This window comes from Manis javanica, chromosome 11 (genome assembly GCF_040802235.1).
Source record: "Manis javanica isolate MJ-LG chromosome 11, MJ_LKY, whole genome shotgun sequence".
Lineage (NCBI taxonomy): Eukaryota > Metazoa > Chordata > Mammalia > Pholidota > Manidae > Manis > Manis javanica.
The window spans coordinates 37,110,521-37,130,294 of record NC_133166.1 but is presented as its reverse complement, the minus strand read 5'-3'; the positions used below and the strand labels follow the sequence as shown (position 1 = coordinate 37,130,294).

General features: G+C 49.9%; 1 protein-coding gene across 17 annotated transcripts in view; it reads left to right on the top strand.

The window, feature by feature from the left end:
• PLEKHA7 (pleckstrin homology domain containing A7) overlaps nt 1-19,774 on the top strand; it is a 199,901-nt gene that overhangs the window by 167,471 nt on the left and 12,656 nt on the right. For 15 of the 17 annotated variants that reach the window (XM_073216265.1, XM_073216275.1, XM_073216263.1 and 12 more), the window contains 9 exons: nt 5,153-5,233; nt 8,825-8,893; nt 9,053-9,133; nt 9,804-9,953; nt 10,347-10,448; nt 14,706-14,814; nt 14,983-15,209; nt 18,057-18,245; nt 18,345-18,462. In XM_073216265.1, the coding sequence (XP_073072366.1) occupies nt 5,153-5,233; nt 8,825-8,893; nt 9,053-9,133; nt 9,804-9,953; nt 10,347-10,448; nt 14,706-14,814; nt 14,983-15,209; nt 18,057-18,245; nt 18,345-18,462 (1,126 nt within the window). The remainder of the gene's footprint in view (nt 1-5,152; nt 5,234-8,824; nt 8,894-9,052; nt 9,134-9,803; nt 9,954-10,346; nt 10,449-14,705; nt 14,815-14,982; nt 15,210-18,056; nt 18,246-18,344; nt 18,463-19,774) is intronic. The other 2 variants (XM_037026922.2, XM_037026921.2) reach the window with 1 other exon arrangement.

Genomic DNA, 19,774 nt, shown 5'->3' with positions numbered 1-19,774 from the left:
GGACTGTTTGGTTTGGTTGCTGGGCAACAAGTTCCACATGGAATTATGTGGCTCTGAGGCTCACCTAGTCTCCCTGTCTGCATTTAGGAGGTGAACACTGGGCCCCTCCCTATAGGTAACAAAGCTTCTGAGCACAGACAGCGTGAGGCGGCTGCAGAAGTAAGCGGCATTCTGCCTGTGAGAGCTGCTATTGTTTTGTTCCCACAGCTCTTCTGAAAGCTCCTACTGTGAAAAGCACTTTTTATGCCTGAGCCATGTAATAGACTGGAAGAATGTGACCTTTAACTAACTGTGGGCAGGAGAGGGCAGGCGAGGTGCCTGTCTGGGGGAGCGTGCCTCCTCCAGTCCACCTTGTACCTGGCCTGGGGTATTTTTAACATGGGGATTGTTCTCTAGTCTTATAGAGGCAAGGGTATGAACATTAGGTCCTATAGCAGCAGACAGATGGCTCCCACAGAGACAAGATCAGGGCCGTTGGTAAGGAATCTACTAGTTAACTTCTCTATCTCTTGAGCACTTGCTGTGTATATAGTGGAGAAGTCTAGGGGAGATACAAGAAAAATCAAGGCTCTCTGGCCTTGAAAGATGTCCAAACCATCTGGGCTAGAGAAAAATAATCTCCCCAAATAAATAATGTGTTTACAGTAGTGGACAAAGATCTGTCTGGCCCCGTGCTCAGAGCTGAGATAGTGAGGACGCCGTGGGCTACAAGGTTGGGAAGGATTCTGGAGGAGGAGGCACATCTCTGAGGCCTTGGAGAGCCAGAGGGTTTGGGTGAAGGGATGGTAGGAGCCAAGGAGAGCCGGGGTGAGGGTATTTGGCTAGGGTGCGGGGAGGTGGGGGCCGATCACCAGCTTCCAGATTCTACCCCAGGCTTTAGGAAGGAAGGTGCAGTTAACAAAACTCAGACTTGGCTTTTGGACATAAGCAAAACAAGGAGCATTCCCTCAAAACCAGATGTTTTCTAGCTTATGTGGCAGTCAAATCATGAAGCCATGAGTATTTCAAGTATGGTAGTAAGGCCGCAGAATGCAGAGGGCTCAGACATGGCAGAGTGGGCTAAATGTGCAGCCTGGCCTGTCCTCCTGCACCCGATCCTGGGCAGAGTCCTTCCACCACCCCCACCTGATCTGGAGAGAGGTCCACAGCCCCCAGCCTCCAGCTGCCCTGTGTACCACCGTGTCCCTGTTTCCTCGACCTCCCAGTAGCCAGTTACCATGGCCCTTACTCAGTTCTTCTCCCTGTGCCCTGTCAGCACAGACATATTTGTAGATGTACCTAGGACTGCGGGAGAGGCTTGGTTCCCTAGTAGCACAGGCATCATGAAATACTCTTCAGAGTGCTTGGCACACAGTATTAAAGAGAACTTAGTAATGTACCAAGCAGAGTAATAGGAAATACCTGTCTTCTGATCCCTGTTTGTATGGACAGCTCAAAATCAAAGTTGGTCTTGGAAGGAAGATGAAGCTCAGATTTGTTTAATTTGAAGATTATAGAATTTTACCAAAAGGGGATTTAGAAAGAAAGAGAAAAATTGAGGCACAGGACAGCAGAGCAGAGCCAGGAGTCCCTGGGGGTCCTGACTCCCAGTAGAAATGTAGTAACAGTGGAGGGTATAGTGTGTGCTGGACCCTATGTATTGCTTCTGTGAAATTATGTCACCTCAGCAGTAGCCCTGTAAGGGAGATGGTGTTATCTATTTTTTTTTTTCTTTTTACTGACTAAGGCTCAGAAAAGTAAATGACTTCCCCAAAGCCACCTAAGTAGTTACTGGGCAGTTGATATTTGGGGGTAGCTCTGACTCTGAAGCTTCTGCTCTTAATCATCCTGCCTCCAGCTTCTCCTAAAATGCTACTTCTACTACTGTGGACCCAAAAGCATTTTTTATGGAGCCAAACTGGGGTAATTATCCCAGGAAATCCATTATGTTTGATGTGGTAGAGAAAAAGGGCATCTTTGGGGTGTTTCATAGCTAGGAGCTGTATGTACCCAGAACATAAGCTGGTGATCAGACTTTCTAGAAGTTGTCACTGTCATGGAAAGCAGCTGTGTTGATACCAGAATTTGCCCGGTCTTACAGCTGTTACTCCAGTTGCTAAGCTCCTCTCAGAGAACTCTTCCCTAGATGATCCATGCCAGCAGTACGGGAGGTGCTCAGGTTTGTGCTGGCCGCGAGTCATCCACCTGGTGCGGCTGCCAGAAAGGTTGGCTCCACCTTGGCCTCTCTCCAAGTGACCGGATGCCCGAATCAGGGAGGCCGTGGGCCTGCTCTGCTTGGCTGAGACCCAGCGACGGGTAGAGTCCCAGACAGGTGTCTCACTTGAGGATCTAGAGGAGAGAAGGGCTGGAAACAGAGCAGAGGTTTTGAGGACCTGCAGAGCTGTGGCTGAGGAGTTTATGAGGCAGAATGCTTTGCTTGCAGGGATCTGAAACTCAACCTACTAGGCCAAAAAGGGAATATAGATTCATGTGGCCAGGGGCTCCTTTCTAGGGAATTGGGTCACATAACCACTGTTTTTTTCCCTGATAATTAGGCTGCCTCCAGGGAGAGTGGCCACTTGCAAACCCCGATTCACTTCTTCCCTGGCCATCATCCTCATGGGTGGCTGCCTGCAAACCCAGACTTCCCGGGGCTTGAGGGTGGGATTTTCTGACAGGAAAGCTCACTGGGCAGGAACAAGAAACTCAGCAGCACCTAACAGAGCTGCAGGGCCCAGTGGTCAGTGGTTAAAGGAGTTTTGGGTAATTCAGGAGACACAGACACAGTCTGCACAGCTCTGGAATGTTCCTATGTGTCTTCTGTGGCCATAGGTAGAATTAGGACAAGTGGATAGCAGCTGCAAGCAGGCAAGTTTCAGTTTAGTAGAAGAAATAACTTTTCTGAAAGGACTAGCTGGGGTCATGGTGAACTTCCCCCATCTCTGGGGTACAGCTGAGGCTTGATGAGCATTGGGGGGATGTGTAATTGGATCAGGAAAACTCTAAGGCCTATTGGCTCTGGAGACTGGCATGAATGAGCTGATGCTGAGCACAGCTGGGGTTCCTGAGACCAGGGCCTCTGGACGCAGTTGAATGGGCCCCATAGCCATGGAGAGAGTGAGGAGCTGTGACAGGCTTCTTGTGGGAGGTTCCCCCTGAGCCCTTGTGGGGAGAGTAAGGAGGGAGGCTCCCTGCCCCACCAGGCTGGCCTAGGGTTCCCCATGTCCCTGTCCCAAAGGCCACAGATTTAAGGAGCCAGAGTCCCTCTGCCCTATCACCTGGTGCTCAGCTTCCAGAATCATCTGTGGTGTTTGCTCCCCGCTATGTTGTGGAGTTTTTTCTTCATAAAGTGAGAGTTCCTGCTGTGGACTCAAAGGCATCCTCCACCCTGGCAGCATTCGGGCACTTGATGTTCATTGTCTCACTTAATCCTCTCAGCAACCTCGAGCAACAGGAATTATTTTCCCTACCTTACTAACCAGGAACCCAGGTATCAGAGAGGTAGTTCTGCCAACTTAGGCAGCTGGGATTCGAACCCAGTGACTAACTTCATACCTGCCTTCTTTCTTCTGTGTACCATGTACTTCGTCCACCCTAAATTTGTATTCACTGAACTGTGTTTCTGACATTGAAGTTCTGCTCTTCAGAACCCTACACCTGGGCTGGGTCTGAAGAAGTAGGTGTGGGGTTCTCTGCATTGGCAGCTTAGATTGTTTTTTACAAGAAGGGGAGATGGGATGGTACCTGCTGCCACTCACGTGGTGCCTTTATAGGTAGAACAAGTTGCAGTCAGCCCCACAGAGGCTCTTGTCCCTGGTGAGGAATGGGTTGTCTGTGGCTCTGGGTGTTTGGCCTCCAGATTCTTCTGACTGTTTGAGCCTGAGAATCAGGGTTTCTCTGTTGAGGGTCTGTTTCCAAAGAGCATCTGGAGCAGAGTTTCTGAAGTTGTGCTCTGGGACACCATCTACTTGAGGATCACTTAGGAGCTTGATAAAAACAACCGCAGATCTGGAAGGTTCTGTGCAATTAGGGCCTCTGGAGATGGTGCCCAGAATTCTGCGTATTTGTGCCAGGCTCTGCAGTGGTTCTTGGGCACATGGAGCAGAGATCATGAACCCTCCCATGAGCTAGAACAGCCAGGGGAGCTTTTAAAATGCATATTGCTGCCTGGGTCCTACCTCTCAGAGATGCTGGTCTGCTTGGTAATACTCAAGGTAGTACTCTTTAAAAAAAAAACCCAAAAAACCAACTCCCTAGGTGTTTCTAATGTATACCATGACTGAGAAATATAATTGCAAAGCAGTGATTCTCAAAGTGTGATTCCAGATCATCAGCATCAGCAATATCTGGAAGTTTGTTAGAAGTGCAAAACCTTGGGTCCTACCCCAGACCTGCGCCGGGAGAACGCCTGGTGACAGGGCCCAGTAAATCTGTGTTTTAACAAATCCTCCAGGAGATTCTGAAGTACATTAAAATTTGAGAACCACTTTTTAGAGGAGAGCTGCAAGTTAAAATCACCTAGGAGGGCTTTTAGGAATCCAGGTCCTGGGGCCCCACCCCAAACCCATTACATCTGAGTCTCTTGGAGTAGGACGCAGGCATCAGTATTTTTAAATCACTGGGTGATTCCAGAGATCAGCCAGCGTTGAGACCCACTGTTGGGGGGCGTCAGTGGGCGGGGACAGTGTTCCTTCAAAGGGGCTGTCAGCAGTTGGGATCATTGGTAAAGATGCTTAGATGACGTAGGTGTGGCCGCTGAGGGACTGAACGTGAAGAATGTCGGGTGTGGTGAGACTAATGCATGACACTGCTTGGAAGCTTCTCCCATCTCTTAACAGTTTAAGATACGTGGGATGAAGGAAGAAGCAGGCTCCCTTTGGCCTCCGCAGCAGAACCAGGAAAGCAGTGGGCACTGAGGTTGGTGCGCTCACGTAAACCAGCCTGCACAAGGGTCCCTCAGGCAGAGCATATTACACCCTGGTTTACAGATGAAGTCTGGGAAGGTTGGCCAGCTGGGAAGCATCACCCCAGACTGAGACCCAGTCGTGAATTGCCCAGCACACAGTGTCCTTAAGGTTTCCCTTTGCTAATTCCCCAAATTCTGGCTCCTTCGAGTGTCATTTGATGTCTCACCTGTTATGTTTTGTTATGTTTGCCTTTTTGTTTGGTACAGATAAAAAATAATGAGCCTTTGATCAACGTGCTTTACAAAGTGCTGAAGAAGTCAGCACGGGGCTGTCAGCCCAGGAGAAGCGTAAGATGATCTGATCTGTGTCTCCAAGCGGGGCCATTCCATTGCTTCTGGCTCAGTGCCGACTCCATCACTTGCTTAACCAGGGGCTCTCCTGACCGCCCCCAGGCTTCCTGCAAGTCATTTTGGTTTATTTTCTTTCTCTTGAAGCTCCCGTCAGTGTTTGGCTGGTGCACCAGGCTGAACCTCTCATCTGTGGTGTTGTGTGACTCCATCTTTCGTGCTGCCATGGGGGTTGGGGAGCTTGCCTAGCTTGCCACCAGCTTGTGTCGTGTTCCCATTCTCATTTGTCTGCCTCCATGGCAAGGGCTGGCCTGGAAAGAGACCAGCATGGTCCCTGTAGTTGAGCGTGAGTTCCTTGGGAAGAACAGCAATTCCTGATCACCTTGGAGGAGCTGGGGTACCCTCAGATTCCACTGTGGCCCTGGGATTAGGGTGGCTCTTCTTTGGGGCAGGGTGTTGATGTTTGAAAACAGTCTGGAGCTGGATTAGAGCAAAACCTGGTCCCCACCGCCCTTGGACTGATGTGGAAATGCTACCTAATATGTGGCCAGCTTCTGTAGCTTTCCAAGGGATGCAGCAGATTGGGAAGCAAGGTGTGAGCAGTCAGCCCCAAGCCCCAAGAAGGGGGGTGTTGGGATGTGGTGGAGGGGAGCTAAGATGCCTGGCTGGCCGTCAGTTCCCTTCCAGTGCAGACACTTTCAAATGGGTGAGTGTCTACTTACTCACTTTTTCTGAAGACAGAGATGCTGGGGCCTCATCACTGATGTTTTAAATGGATTTAAACATTGCTATCACAGCACAGTTTTAAATGAAAAGTAGATGTACTGGATCTACTTTTAGTAGTATAGTAATAGATGTACTGTACTACTTTGGGCTAATAATATTTTTTATTAGCATCGGCTCTCGGGAACAAAGCTAAATTCAGAAGTTATAAACGGCCTCCAAGCTGTGTAAACACTATCACGAAGCCCATGCTCTAAAGCTGTGGTCTTCACTCTAAGCAGTCTGGGTCCTGAGCCAACTCACCCTATTGTGATACATTCATAGACTCTAATTAAGCAAGTATTTCCTAATTATCTTCAGTATGCTGGACACTGGCTGGACTGTGAGGATCCAGAGAAAATATGACAGTCCCCACAGGCATGTTTGATGAAGTCACTGTCCACTGAGGGCAGACAGAGCATTCTACCTGATGTGCTGAGGCCCACCATGGTGGGAGACTCCAGGGGCGTGGGAAGGTCTCCCTTGAGGAGCACCAGTGCCAGTTGGGGGGAGGAAGACAGGGAAAGGCAGTAAGTCACCTCTCTGGGTCTCTAATGCTAACTCACAGCATCTTAAAAGGAACAAGAGAAAGTTACTTCCTAGAAAAGAGGAGCTACCAATATCTTGAGAGAGAAAAGAAACATATTGTCAATCTAAAGTGGAAACGAAACTATAGAAATTTGGGAGCATTTAATCAAGGTGCATGTAGTCCTAATAAACACTAGCTTCTAAGAAATTCCATGATACTGATTTATAATGACTCTGATTCTTCCCCTAAAAGATTAAATTCATATTCACTATTCTATGAAGGCAGCAAAGGGTGTACTTTTAGGAAGCTTTCCATCAAAAAGTTTAAAAGATTCAGGTTTCTCAAAGTGCCCTTTTGTATAGGATACCTCATTCCTTTCCTGATAGCACTGGATAAATGAGGCATCGCTCAGTTAGATCCTCTGCCTTGCTATTTCAGTATCAAAAAGATATCATCCATTAAAAGCTTAAGTGAAATAAGGGGAAGAGTTTTACCAGGAGGGAAAATTCCTGAAGCGTATCTCAATTTGAAAATGATTTCTTCCAGGGAAATGAGCCAGGGGTCAGCCCCTGGGAGAGCAGACGATGAAGGACTGTGACACAGAGTGAAGACTCCCCTGCTGTACCATCTTGTCTTTACCTTCCCCTGATTTTAAGGCACAAGTCCTGCCTGGGAAGTTCTGCTGTTTGTGGCTCACCAGGATTAATCCCCACACCCCTCACCCTTGCCTCTCCCTGCTCCTCTGCCCTTACAGGAGCCAGGGCAGTTTGTGGGTTGTCACAGTCCGCGCATTCTGTGACGTGCATGCGTGCATGCGTGTGCGTGTGTGTACATATAATCTGCCAGTCTGAAGAGCAGAATTTGGCTGGAGTCCTGCTGTTTTCCAGGAACTTGATGGCACTCACCTACACGTGTTTCCCTCTGACCTATGTACAGTGCAGTAAGCCTTTGCCGAGTGCCTTCCAGAGTGCCAGGCCTTATGAATGGGACTGAGTTTACCAAGATGAGTCAGACAGTGGTCTCTGCCTTCGTCTGTGTGACCAAGTGGGAGCGTGGGAATGGGTGGGGGTGGGCCTGCAGCCAGGCTCCAGTCCGGAGAAGGCATTCTCCTTAATCTTGATCTTTGGATTTGCTGTTGATGATTGTCAGGGAGAGGGAGTGTAGGACAGTTGGGCACATGGGTGTCTTGAGTTCTGAGGAGAATCTCTGCCAATCTGCCTCCCATCACACTCACACACTCAGTGGACCTCCCAGATGGAGTAGGGAGCAAGAGAGCTGTCTCTCCAGCAACTGTCCGTTCGCACTGCGACCCGCTGTAGGACACACACCGCCTGTCTCAGCTGTGATTGGCTCCAGCCTCCATTTCCTTGGTCAGATGTGCAGAATGGAGCTCAGGGAGAGGCACCCTTCCCTACACAGGGGCACGTTCAACCTGGTTATCCGTGACCATGGCTTGGCCATGGGGATGTGTCTGTGAAAAAGTTCCCTCTCCCCTGCACAGCTTTTGGCAAGAAAGAGATCTGAGGAAAGTGAAAACATGTGCTAGAGCATTGGGTTTAGCTTCACAGGGGTCAGTGAGAGGTGGACAACATGTCGCCCACATCAGGTCACGGGAGGGGCGGGAAATGCCAGCGCCCACTGGCCCTCATGTTCGGGTGATTCTGTCCTCGGCTTTGTGGTGCTTTTCTTCCTGGCGAGGATGGGGTGACTTGTGACTTAGCATGTGCTGCCTGGGCTCAGTTATTCAGGGATCGCTTGCAAACCCCAGCTAGGAATTGTCTAGTCTCCTCCTCCCCTTGGCCAGATCCTCTTCCCAAATAGTGTGGAGTGAGAAAGGCTGACCTTACTCGTGGGGTGGGCTGCTCAGAGACTTCCTTAGCCTAAGGCCTGATGGTGCCCAGGGAGCTGCTGCCCACCCACCCCAGTGCCCGGGCAGGCACTCGTGGACTTCTGTAACTTGTGTTTGACCCCTGGTTCAGTAGCAAAACTCCATCCTAGCCAAATCCTCTAAGATTCATACTGAGTTCATTTTGGGCAAAATTAATTACTTTAACTTGAATGTTGATATTTTCTTTGAGAAATTTACAAGTGCTGCTAGAATCATAAAAAGGTTTTGGTTTTTTCTTAAAATGAAATAGGCATTCAAATAAAGTAGGTATTGCCTGAGTTTTTGCCCCTTTGGTGCCATAACCCTACCTGCCACTGCCAAGATTTCCACACCCTTGCCTCATAGGGCTTTTTCCCTGAGTTCTAGTCCCAGACCCTGTGGTTAAATCTCCTTTAACTTGTTCACCTCCCAGATGACTGCCCGGGACCTTCTCAAGGATCGAAGTCTGAAGCCAGTGAAGATCGCCGAGAGTGACATTGACGTGAGTGACTGATGGGCTGCCTGCTGCCCCCAGGCCCTGGCTAGGCAACTTCAGGCAGAGTTTGGATGGGTCTATAGCCAAAGGTTTTTTGACCACACTTCAAGGCCCATGCCCTTTTCCCATCATTCCAGACCCTCTCCAACCTGTTTTTGCTCACAGGTCAAACTGAGTGTCTTCTGTGAACAAGACAGGATCCTCCAGGACTTGGAAGACAAGATCCGGGCTCTCAAGGAGAACAAAGTATGCATCTGTTTTGGATAGTCTTGGGCTGGATGGAGGGTGGTTTTGTTGTCCCCTCTCTCCTCAGATGTAGACTGGACTCTCATGGTAGTATCAAACTACAGGTATTAGTTTATGCAAAATAATCGAAGCTTCTTGGGGGGTTTCTACCTGAACCTGGAGAAACCATTATAGAGAGACCTCAGCCTACTTATTCCAAGTACCACCTTCCCCCCTTCTTAACTCTGCTCTGGCCCGCTTCTCCCCGAGGCCCTGTGAGGTGAGCCTGGGAGAAGAGGGCTCCAGAGGCTTGTATGTGATGACCGCTGGGAAGGGGGGCCATCTTGGAAAAAGTGGCCGCAGTCATGACAGGGCAGAGGCTTCACTTCCTAAGGCTCCTTTCCTCCTAGGATCTAGCTATGGAGGAAGCACTGCTGGTGGGAGGGGAGGAATAAGCAATTTAGAGATGAGGAAACTGAGGTACAGAACCCTCAGGTGACTTGTCCAGGAGGCCACCTGGTGGGTAGGGTCAGAGCTGGAATCAGAGGCCCTGACTCTCAGGCACCAGCTGGGCACTAGCCCCTCCGGCCACGGTTAGATCCAGCAGGTTTGTTTAGTTCTGGCATGATACGGGGAGGCCTCCAGGGACTGTCCTGCTATGTGCTTGCCCTTTGTCCCTTGCCCGGTACAGGACCAGCTAGAGTCTGTGCTGGAGGTGTTGCACAGACAGACGGAGCAGTACCGAGACCAGCCCCAGCACCTGGAGAAGATTGCCTACCAGCAGAGGTTGCTGCAAGAGGACCTTGTCCACATCCGGGCGGAGCTCTCCAGAGAGTCCACTGTGTGTAGAGGGCAGCAGACACTCCCCCGCACCCACCCTGCACCCCAGAATGGGCTGGACGGGGGGCTGCTTGCTTCATCTCCTGAGCTGTAGTTGAGTTGGTGGCTGGGGATAAGGGCCTCGGAGTAGCAAAACTTCTCCAGGCTACCGCCTGACAGTAGCTTACCATGTCGGGGGTGACAGGAATGACTACCAGTGCCATGGAGTGCTTTCCTACAGTGACACCCAAAGGGACCAGATTTCTCAAATTAGCCTGCTAGGTATTCCCCGGATCTGTGTGCAGTTAACTCCAAGCCATCAGAATTTCCACATTTTTATTTTTCCATCTGATCTGGTGCATTTCTGGGGGGGTAGGGGATACCTAGGATTCAGAAGCATTTCTTTGGCCAACAGGAGATGGAAAACGCCTGGAATGAATACCTGAAGTTGGAGAGTGACGTGCAGCAGCTGAAGCAGACCCTGCAGGAGCAGCACAGAAGAGCCTTTTTTTTCCAGGTGACTCAAGGGCTCTTCACCCCTGCTGAGCTCTCATTTCTGGAGAGCCTTCACCTGTGGGGCTGTGCACCCAGCCCAGGGGCATTCTCTTCCCCCAGCGAGGCTCAGTCAGCTTGCCACGCCAAGCTCTCCCTTGGGGATCCCTTCCCCCAGCCAGGCTGTGATGAGAAGCCTCACCCAGCCCACCCTGCCTCGCTGCTCTCCACCATGAGCCCTGGGGCATAAACCTTTGTAAAGGTTGTACTACTGATCACTGGGGGAAGCAGCCCTGAGAGGAGACAAATACCAACCTTAAGAACCTTACAGAGACTGAGAATAATCTGTGTTCCTGTGGTTCTTGGCCTCATCTTGGGTTCCTAGCTGCTCATAGAGACGGCAGCAGGAAGCCCATGTCTCTCCCGCCTCTGATTCCAGCAGATAGATGTTATCGGCCCTTCACCTGAGGAGGTAGTGTCCATCAGCCTGGTCCTTCAGCTCTCCAGGCAGTCATTCGCATTTCTGGAGGCCAGGCTGGACGATACCCATCACGGTGGCCCTGCCCCACTCAGGAAAGGCAGCCTTAGAGCTCTGCCTCCTCCTACAAACCAGGCCACCCTATTGATAGATGCCTCTGGCCCCAAAGGTGAGAGAACAAAGGTCCTGTGTGGTTTTTCTTCCTCCAACTGCCCAGTATTCCCCCCACTGCAGTGGCCACCTCACCCTCAGGAATTTAAAAGTGGAAAATAGCCTGCTTTTGAACCCATCTTCAAATCTGTGTCTCTTTGCAGAGCCCTGGCATGAATTCTCTTGAATTGAATTCAGCCAGCATTAATTGAGAGACTTTTGTGCAAGAGGGCACTGTGCTAGGCTAGGTTTGGTGCTAAGCTTGCTAATAAATGAGTTCTAGCCAAGGTTCTTCAAGTGATTTAATGAATATATTGACTCTCTGGACATAGCCTTATCCCAGAAAAATGAAGGAATTCAAGAGGGGGCTGAAGTTTGTTGACTGGAAAGCTTTCCCAGGTCCTGCTATTCCTCCTCTCACCATTCAGGGCTGCTTCCCAGAGAGCTGTGGTCCAGGGCCATGTAAGGGTGATGCCTGCCTGTGGTTCAGGGCTGGCCTACTAGGTTCCCCAGAAAGTGTCTGTCTCCTGCTGCTCCTGTTTTTTCCCTAAACTTTCCCTTTATCCACACTAACATTTTCCATTCTGTTGTGTATCCCCACCAACGCTTAGCATAGTGGCTGGCAAGTACTCAGTGTTCACAGTCCTTCAAGCAATTATTTCTAGTTATATTCCCTAAACTATCCTGTCCTGTTAAATCAATCTTCTCATGCCTCAATGATCCACATTAATTTTAGCAGTAATTTTTTGTAGCATTTCATTCTTTATGTTTCTATAATTATACAGATAACACATAAATGCATCTCTCTGAAAAGCCAAACCATGAGAAGCCAAATCAAAAAATGAAATAAAAGCTCCTCTTCCTACCCTCCCTTTCTGCCCCAGTCCCATCACCGTCCCTATATGTAATCAGTGCCAGTTCGTGGTGTTGCCTTCCACCCTTTTTTCTGTGCATTTCCAAACATATGCACACACAGAGAGCCATATCATTTACTTGGGGGTGGGAGCTGGGTTTACTTAAAAAGGAATCATTCTTATACATTGTTCCATAACTTGCTCTTCTTGTCATACTTTGTTATGAAAATCTGCCCAGAAAAGATTGCCCCAAATTTATGCTGTCTAGTATAGTAGGTATTTAAATTTAAACATAAATTTAAAAATTACCTAAATTTTAAAAATGTATCCCTCAGTCCCATTAGAATCATTTCAAGTGTGGCAAGTGGCTACAGTATTAGACAGCACAGACTATAGAAGATTTCCATAATCTCAGAAAGTTGTACTAGACATTGTTGGTCTAAGTCAATGAAATTAGTTTTTAACTTCTACATGGTATTCCATTGTCTGGATAGTCCATACTTGATTCCACTTCCTATGGCACTTAAGTTATTTGCAGTGTTTTGCTTTTTTTCAGTGGTGCTGCAGTGAGCACCTATGTAACTGCTTTTCAAGCTCACTTACAAGTGTTTGTCTAAGATAAGCTCCTGTAAGTGGACTTGTTGGGTTGAAATAAGTAGACATCTTCAGTGTTGATGGATACTGTCAGATCACTTAGCCATTGCATTCATTTGCCTACCCACCCACAGTGAATGAGAATAGTGAGCCTGTTTGCCCGCATCCTTGCCAGCACAGAAAGATGATATCATTCATCTTTTTAGTTTCTGCCAGTCTGCTGGCTGAGAAAGGACATACATTTTAATTTGTATTAATTTAATTACCAATAGGTTAAACATCTTTTCATATGACCTTTGGCCATTTTTTATTTCTACTTTGCCTTATTTTGTGGTGATTTAGCAGAGAGCAAGCCCAGAATCCATTTTTCCCCTCCAAAATACAAATCGGTACAATGTAACAGGTCTCGTTACAGACTCCCTGGAGAACTTAGCCCTGAAACTTATTAGGAAATAGGCCTGTTTGGAGCCTGGTCCCCACAATTTGATGTCCACCTAGCCTGGTGGCATTGCTCACACTTTCTCTGAGTGGCACAGTGACCTGCGAAGCTCACAAAGTTCTTCTTTGAGCTGGCTCTCTGCTAGCTGCATGGGTGTAATTCTAGGCCAGATAAGCCATTAGAATTTTGAACAGATCACTAATCTTGGAGTTATGCTTCTAGTCTGTTCGAATTCTCAGTAGTGGGGCTTGGAAACAAGCCTCCCTTTAGCCAGGTTTGACTGTGAGAAAATTCATAGCCTTTTCAGTAAAGATGAGTGGCTTCATTTATGAATATCCTCATGGCCACCTTCCCTGGGTAGGGAAGACGGAAGATAAAGGAACATCCTGGACACTGTATGAGAAGCATTGACAGGAGGCTACCTGTCGGTGTCCTGACTTCTGGGCAATGAGTTCAAGCCTTTGCTGAGTCCAGCTTATGGAAACCTTCCTGCCCAGTGTGGTGTGAGGATACAAGACTGAAACACCACCTCCTTACTCCCCAAAATGTCCTTCACCTAGTCATTAAGTTCTGAAATTCCATCACCCTTGAAGAAGAATAAAGGTTCTCTGGCCTTAATTCCTCTCTGTGCTGCTCTTCCATGTAGGGGATGACAACATTTTTTTGTGGGGCAGGATTATGGACTGATTGGTGGAAGTATGCCAGGTTGACTGCCAGGGGAGGAGAGGGAGTTGATTTTAATCCCATCCTCCTCCTTCACCTGTTCCCAAAACTCTACTTGGGGGCCTCAGCTCTAGAGATAATCCTGTTAGCATATACACACACACTGGGCTCAGTGACACATCTGTTTAAGGACACTCCCACCTTAGTGTGGAGCTCAATGCCAAGCCTGTTACTTGCCTGTCAGCCCTGAGGATGTGCGCTGCTGCTGGAAAGGTGGAGAGAGTATGAGACAGTGAAGCCCCCTTAGGAGCGAGGCTCCAGACATACGTTGTCATTGGCTGTTGGAAACCATTTGATCGGGGAATTTCACATGATTGGCTCTTTAATCATTCAATTTACATGTTCTGAGAAGCTGCTGAGTACCCGGCCCCGTAGGATGTCTCAAGGGGCACAGAGTCTAGTGGAGAAGCAGGCAGGACTGTGAGGATTGCACACGTGGGAACTCTGCCAACTGAGGGTGGCCAGGTGCCTTGAGAGTGGGAATGTAAAGCCTTTTTAAGTCCTGGAGTTGGATCAAAGCTCTCTTCCCCCACTATAAATTAAATACTACTATACATGTTGCTTGAACAAGTCTATTGAAAGATGCCCCTTAATCACAAAAGGCCCTGCCCACCTCTTTCTAGGGCCTCTCCCCAACTGATGTCAGTTGTAACTTGTCAGGGTGTGTGTATGGTCTTGAAGCCTAGCTCTTTTCCCCTTGTGCTTTTTAAAAAAATAACAGCTTTGTCATATAAACACCATTTTAAAGTATACAGTTCAGTGGTTTTTAGAATATTCAGAGTTGAACAATCATCCCCGCAATCAAGGCCAGGCGGACAGGTGAACCCCCCGCTGAGATGTCCCCCCTGGACCCTGGGCATCTTCCATGTCTGCGCTTCCCTCTGAAGCTGTGAAGCAGGCTTAGCTGTAGCCCTGGCAGCGTTTCCAAGGGGGATGCTGCCCCCCAGGGTGAGGGGCCCTCTCTGAAATGACAGTGTGAGTCCTAAGAAGAAACTTCTAGTGAGGAGCTAAAGAGAGAAATGAACCACCACCTGTCGTCCTCAGGAGAAGTCGCAGATACAGAAGGATCTCTGGAGGATTGAAGATGTTGTTGCAGGCCTGAGTGCAAATAAAGAGAACTTCAGGGTCCTGGTGGAATCGGTCAAAAACCCAGGTGAGTGGGCCATGCACAGCGGTGCGGGATGTTGGAGGCCAGCCTCCAGGCACTAGAGCGGCCCTTGCAGGAAGGGGTCGGGTCTCCATGGCCTAGGTCACTCGTCTTGCCCGCGAAGGAAGTGAGTTCTGGTCCATCCCATCCTTTGTTTCCCTCCACGCCCCTCAGAGAGAAAAACGGTGCCTTTGTTTCCTCGCCCACCTGTGCCTTCACTCTCGATGTCTGAGAGCAAGCAGCCGCTGCAGCCCAGCCCTCCCACCAGCCCTGTGCGGACCCCTCTGGAGGTTCGACTCTTCCCCCAGCTGCAAACCTACGTACCGTACCGACCTCACCCGCCCCAGCTGAGGAAAGTGACATCCCCCCTTCAGTCACCAACCAAGACGAAGCCCAAGGCTGTAAGTACTGATGACCAGAAGCTGAGCATTGTCATTGCCTCCCAGGCAGATGCTGGTCCCTCTCTGTCCTTAGGTCAGCTTCTCTTGGGAGAGAAGAAGCTTTTGGGGAAACTTGGGAAGACAGAGCCAGGCAGAGTTCTGAGCCATGAGCAGTTAAGGAGCAGTAGGGCCCTACCCTTGTGTCTTAGACCCTTAGAACTGGGAGGGAGGGCCCTTAGAGAGGATCTATTCAACCCTTCCATTTTGCATTCGAGAAACAGGCCCAGCAGGAGGAGGTGCTGTGCTGAGTAGGGTGGACTGACTGGCTTTGCACAGAAAGGTGTGTGGCTGCCCTGTGCAGGGCTCCAGGCAGATCTGCTGTTACACAGGCCTGCGGGTGATGGACTCATCTCAGCAGAGCAGTATCCTTACTTTGACCTGCAGCTGTTCTGCTGGGCTGTAGGACACATTTGATCTTCACAATAACCTCATGGATCCAGTCCACATCTGACCATTCTTTGTCCCAGCTGCTGTGTAACTGGACATTAAGCCCAGGTCCTCAGGTCAGGTCTATGGCCAACCTTGGTTTGCCTGGCATAAAAAGGGGCCAAGCGCTTGGCAGAATCTGGGAGCACAGGAGACTTTAAGAAAACAGAAAATGTGGTCAAGTGCTGTGACAGCTTATGTCTCTAGGACCAGACCAGCCTTGGCTGGACAGCAGGAGGGATCTGGTCTAGGTGAAAGGGGGGCCATAACACAGGGGACTTGGGATGGGGACCTCCAGGTTTTTTCCAGCACAGGCTTAGAGGAGCTGCTTCTGGGTGAGGTGTGTCTAGGACCTCTTGACAAGGCCAGTGCACCTCTGACCTCTGGCCGACACACATGGGTTCCCATCCTCTGGTCCTCCCTCTCCACCTGCTTCCAGCCACAGCCCGGGGCTCTGAGCTGGCAAACAGGTGCCAGGACCCAGAGTCATTGTGAAGTTCTTCCTCTTGAGATCTCCCTCCCAGTCTCAGATCTAAGAGGCATGGAGCACCCACCATAAGACAGGAGGTAGAAAATAGCATGACAAACAGCAGGAATGGCCGGGGCAGATGGCTGCTGACATGAAGCCTGCCAGCCAGGACAAGGAACAGAGGGAAAAAGAGCCTGGAAGCTGGACCCACCTGGATTCCAGCCCTTGTTCTCCCACTGGGTCCTCGGCATCCTCAGTTTCCCTTGGGGAGAACAAGCAGCTGGGAAGAGATGGTCGCAGCAGTCCTCCTTCACAGCCTGGCCCTCTGTGGCTCCGGGGCAGAGCTTTTCTACTTGGTTGAGCAGCAGCCTCACTGCGGGGCTTCTCTCCTCTCCTTCTGGTAGTGTATGTGCGGTAACCAGCTTTACCATTTTTTAAATCGTCATTTGCCTATGATACTCATGTGAAACAATGATACTCATTCTGCAATAAAACATGAATATGTAATTTAACAAATAACAGTAAAGAGACCATCCATGCTACACAAACACCCAAATCAAGAAATAAAACTTTGCCAGCAGCCAGAAGTCCTCAGGCCCGTGTCCCTTTCTCTGAAAGGTAACCACTCTCTTTACCTTCTTGGATAATTCCCTTCCCTTTTTGTTTTTTTGTTCTTAAGTTTTGCTACATATGTCTGCATCTCTAAACACTTCAGCTTTGCCTGTACATGATACCGAATTCATTCTTTTTTATCTTGTATCTTCAGTTTTGTTTGTGAGATTGTCCCCATTGTTTTGTAACTCTAGTTCTTTCATTTTTATGTGGCTTATTTTTTCTTAATTTAATATTGTTAATTTTTCTATTAGATAATAATCTCAAAGGGTACAAATATAAAAAAGCATATGACAACATGTCTCCTTCTCACCCTCTGTCTCCAGACATTCTATTCCCTTCGATCAAAGGCAATCAGTGTTTTGTGTTTACCTTACCTGGTGACTCCGAGGTCTTGTCAGGGTTGGAAACCACTGGTGCTCAGAGAGCCTACGGGTGTCTTGAGGAGACGGCTTAGCTTTCATGTAGTAATGAAATGTGTCTCTTTAGAAGGATGCTGAGAAACAATTGCAAAGCATATGTGCGGCACCCTTTCCTGATTACTGCACAGTTCTGAAAAACAAAGCAAAATTAGACTAAGAAAAGGGGAATTGAAGAGGAGGGAGTCTCGGAGGCCATTTGTCCCCTCAGTGGGTGGGTGTTCATGGCAGCTGGGGGCCAGGCTGTTGGTCTGCAGAGAAGCCAGAGCCCTCACAGAGCACTGTGGACAGGAGGTATGCTGGAAAGTGGTCACCTTCATCGGGGCCCAGGGAATAGACTTTGGGGAAGGTGGTGAGCCACACATCCGGGATGCCTGTTCAGTCGGGAAGAAGGATTTTGTGACCGTGAACATTTCTGATAGCAAAGGCAGGAGGGAACAGTGTCCTTCCTCAGATTCCAGGCTGCCAGCCCAGGGATGCAAAGGTGCTGCAGGGACAGGGAGCCGGTTCAGTCTGAGTGCTGAGGAGCAGGGTGGACGCTGGTTTTCCGGGCAGTGGTGGTGGTGGAGGGGATGCTGTCAGAGACGTACGAGGCCAGCCTGCCTCCCCTGTGGTCCACTCCAAACAAATGGAGTAAGAGTGGACCCAGGAGACCTGAGGTCTGGATTTTGTACAGGTGAAACAAGTGAGTCAAAGGGAAGAATAGGGTTAGAGCAGAGGCATTCCCCATTAACAGGTCAACCAGGGGAAATGTTGGCATCTTTGGGCTGCCGTGGGTGTGCCCTGCAGGCCTGAGGTGGCCTGTGGCCCCAGTGGTGCCACTCAGCACCCTCCTCTCAGCTCCTTCTCACTGGCACTGGGTCTGGTTCTTTCTCTGAACAGGAAGATGAGGCACCTCCCAGGCCCCCACTCCCTGACCTCTACAGCCCAGAGGACCAGCCCCCGGCTGTGCCCCCTCTGCCGAGAGAGGCCACTGTCATTCGGCACACGTCGGTGAGGGGCCTCAAGCGGCAGTCGGACGAAAGGAAGCGAGATCGGGAGCAGGGGCAGTGTGTGAATGGGGACTCGAGGGTGAGCAGGGAGGCCCCCTGGGGTTGCCCCTCTGTGTGCAGGGAGAGGGAAGGTGGCATGATGCTGGGCAGGTAGGACAGCCTCGCACTCTGTCCGCAGGGGGAGCTCCGGTCCTATGTCAGTGAGCCTGAGCTGGTGACCTTCAGTGCAGACATGGCCCAGCCCTCCCTGGGACTCGTGGGCCCTGAGAGCAGGTACCAGACGCTGCCAGGCAGAGGTAAGACAAGACTCTCCAGGGAGGCTTTCTGGGGACCCCCACCACTGCCACACCACCTCTTCCCACCCCGTTACCTCACACTCTTCTGCTGCAGCTTTGAGCTGGGGTGGGCAGCTGCTGTCGGGGACCCTGAGCTGCAGAGAGGGCCTGTCCTTCCTTCCTCTGGCCACACCGTGATTCTCTTCCTCTTTAAGTCTGTCCCCAGGAACTATGATAATAGCAATTGTTGTGAAGCCCAGCACTGTGTTAAGCACTTTATATTCATTTAGTTAATACTCATAATAATCCTCTGAAGGAAGTACTATCATCCCCATTTAGAGCGAAGAAAACTAAAACTCAGAAAATAAGTAAGTTCCCAGTTAGCTGATGAGTGACGGGGCCAGAACACACCTCCCAGTCCAGGCCCCAGAGCCTCTGCCCCCTTGAGGGAATGCTGGCTGACTGCCATCCGTTCAGCTGCTCCAGGCCTTCCAGAGGGCTTTTCTTGTTCTTTGTCACTCTAAGTCCTTTCTTTAAACACACTGTTCTTCTCAGTCAGGCCACCTTCTCACCATCCTCCCCTGTCCCACTGAGTTGGGGATGGGAACAAACTTAGGCCCTTTGGTTCAGCCATATCCCATCTTCCCACAGCAGGCCCTTTGCCCCAGAAATCCCCCTGAACAGAGGCCTCCCACTCTTCCTGCATCTGGGCCTCCTGGAACCCCTGAACAGGCTGACCCCGCTGTCTAACCTGTTCCTCACCTGACCCTCGTGTCTTCTCCCCAAGGTGGGAAGTCAGTTGCTTTCCCCCACTGGCCAGGAGTGGATCAAGAAGACACACAGCTGTGCTTCCAGAACCGGCGGGGTTACGTTCTGTGCAGGCTGGCAGTGGCCTGACCTGGTCCTGAAGGGCGTAGGCTCTGGATTTTGCTGAGCTGGAGCCATAGTGACCCTTGGCACTGTGCCTGGGGACCCTTATCTCTCCTTTCATTAGGGCCTAGAGGTGCTTATCAGTGCAGTATTAGGGGGAGGAGAGTTCTTTGTGGCTCAGGTTTCTCTGGGCATTGCAGGACATTTGCTAATTCTAATGGTGTCCTCAGTGAGGGTGGTGCCCATCTCCAACTTTCCCAGACTGCCCCTGATAGGAAGCACCCACCAGCCCAAGTGAGATGAATCCTCTAAGCTATAGGACCCAGACATGGGAAGCCCGTGGCCAACCATGCTCCTGCCCTGTGACCTTGGACAAGTTTCTCAACCTCTCTGAGTCATAGATTGCACACCTCTGAGTCTTAGATTACATGCCTCTACAATGGTCAGGTAACACTTCATAGAG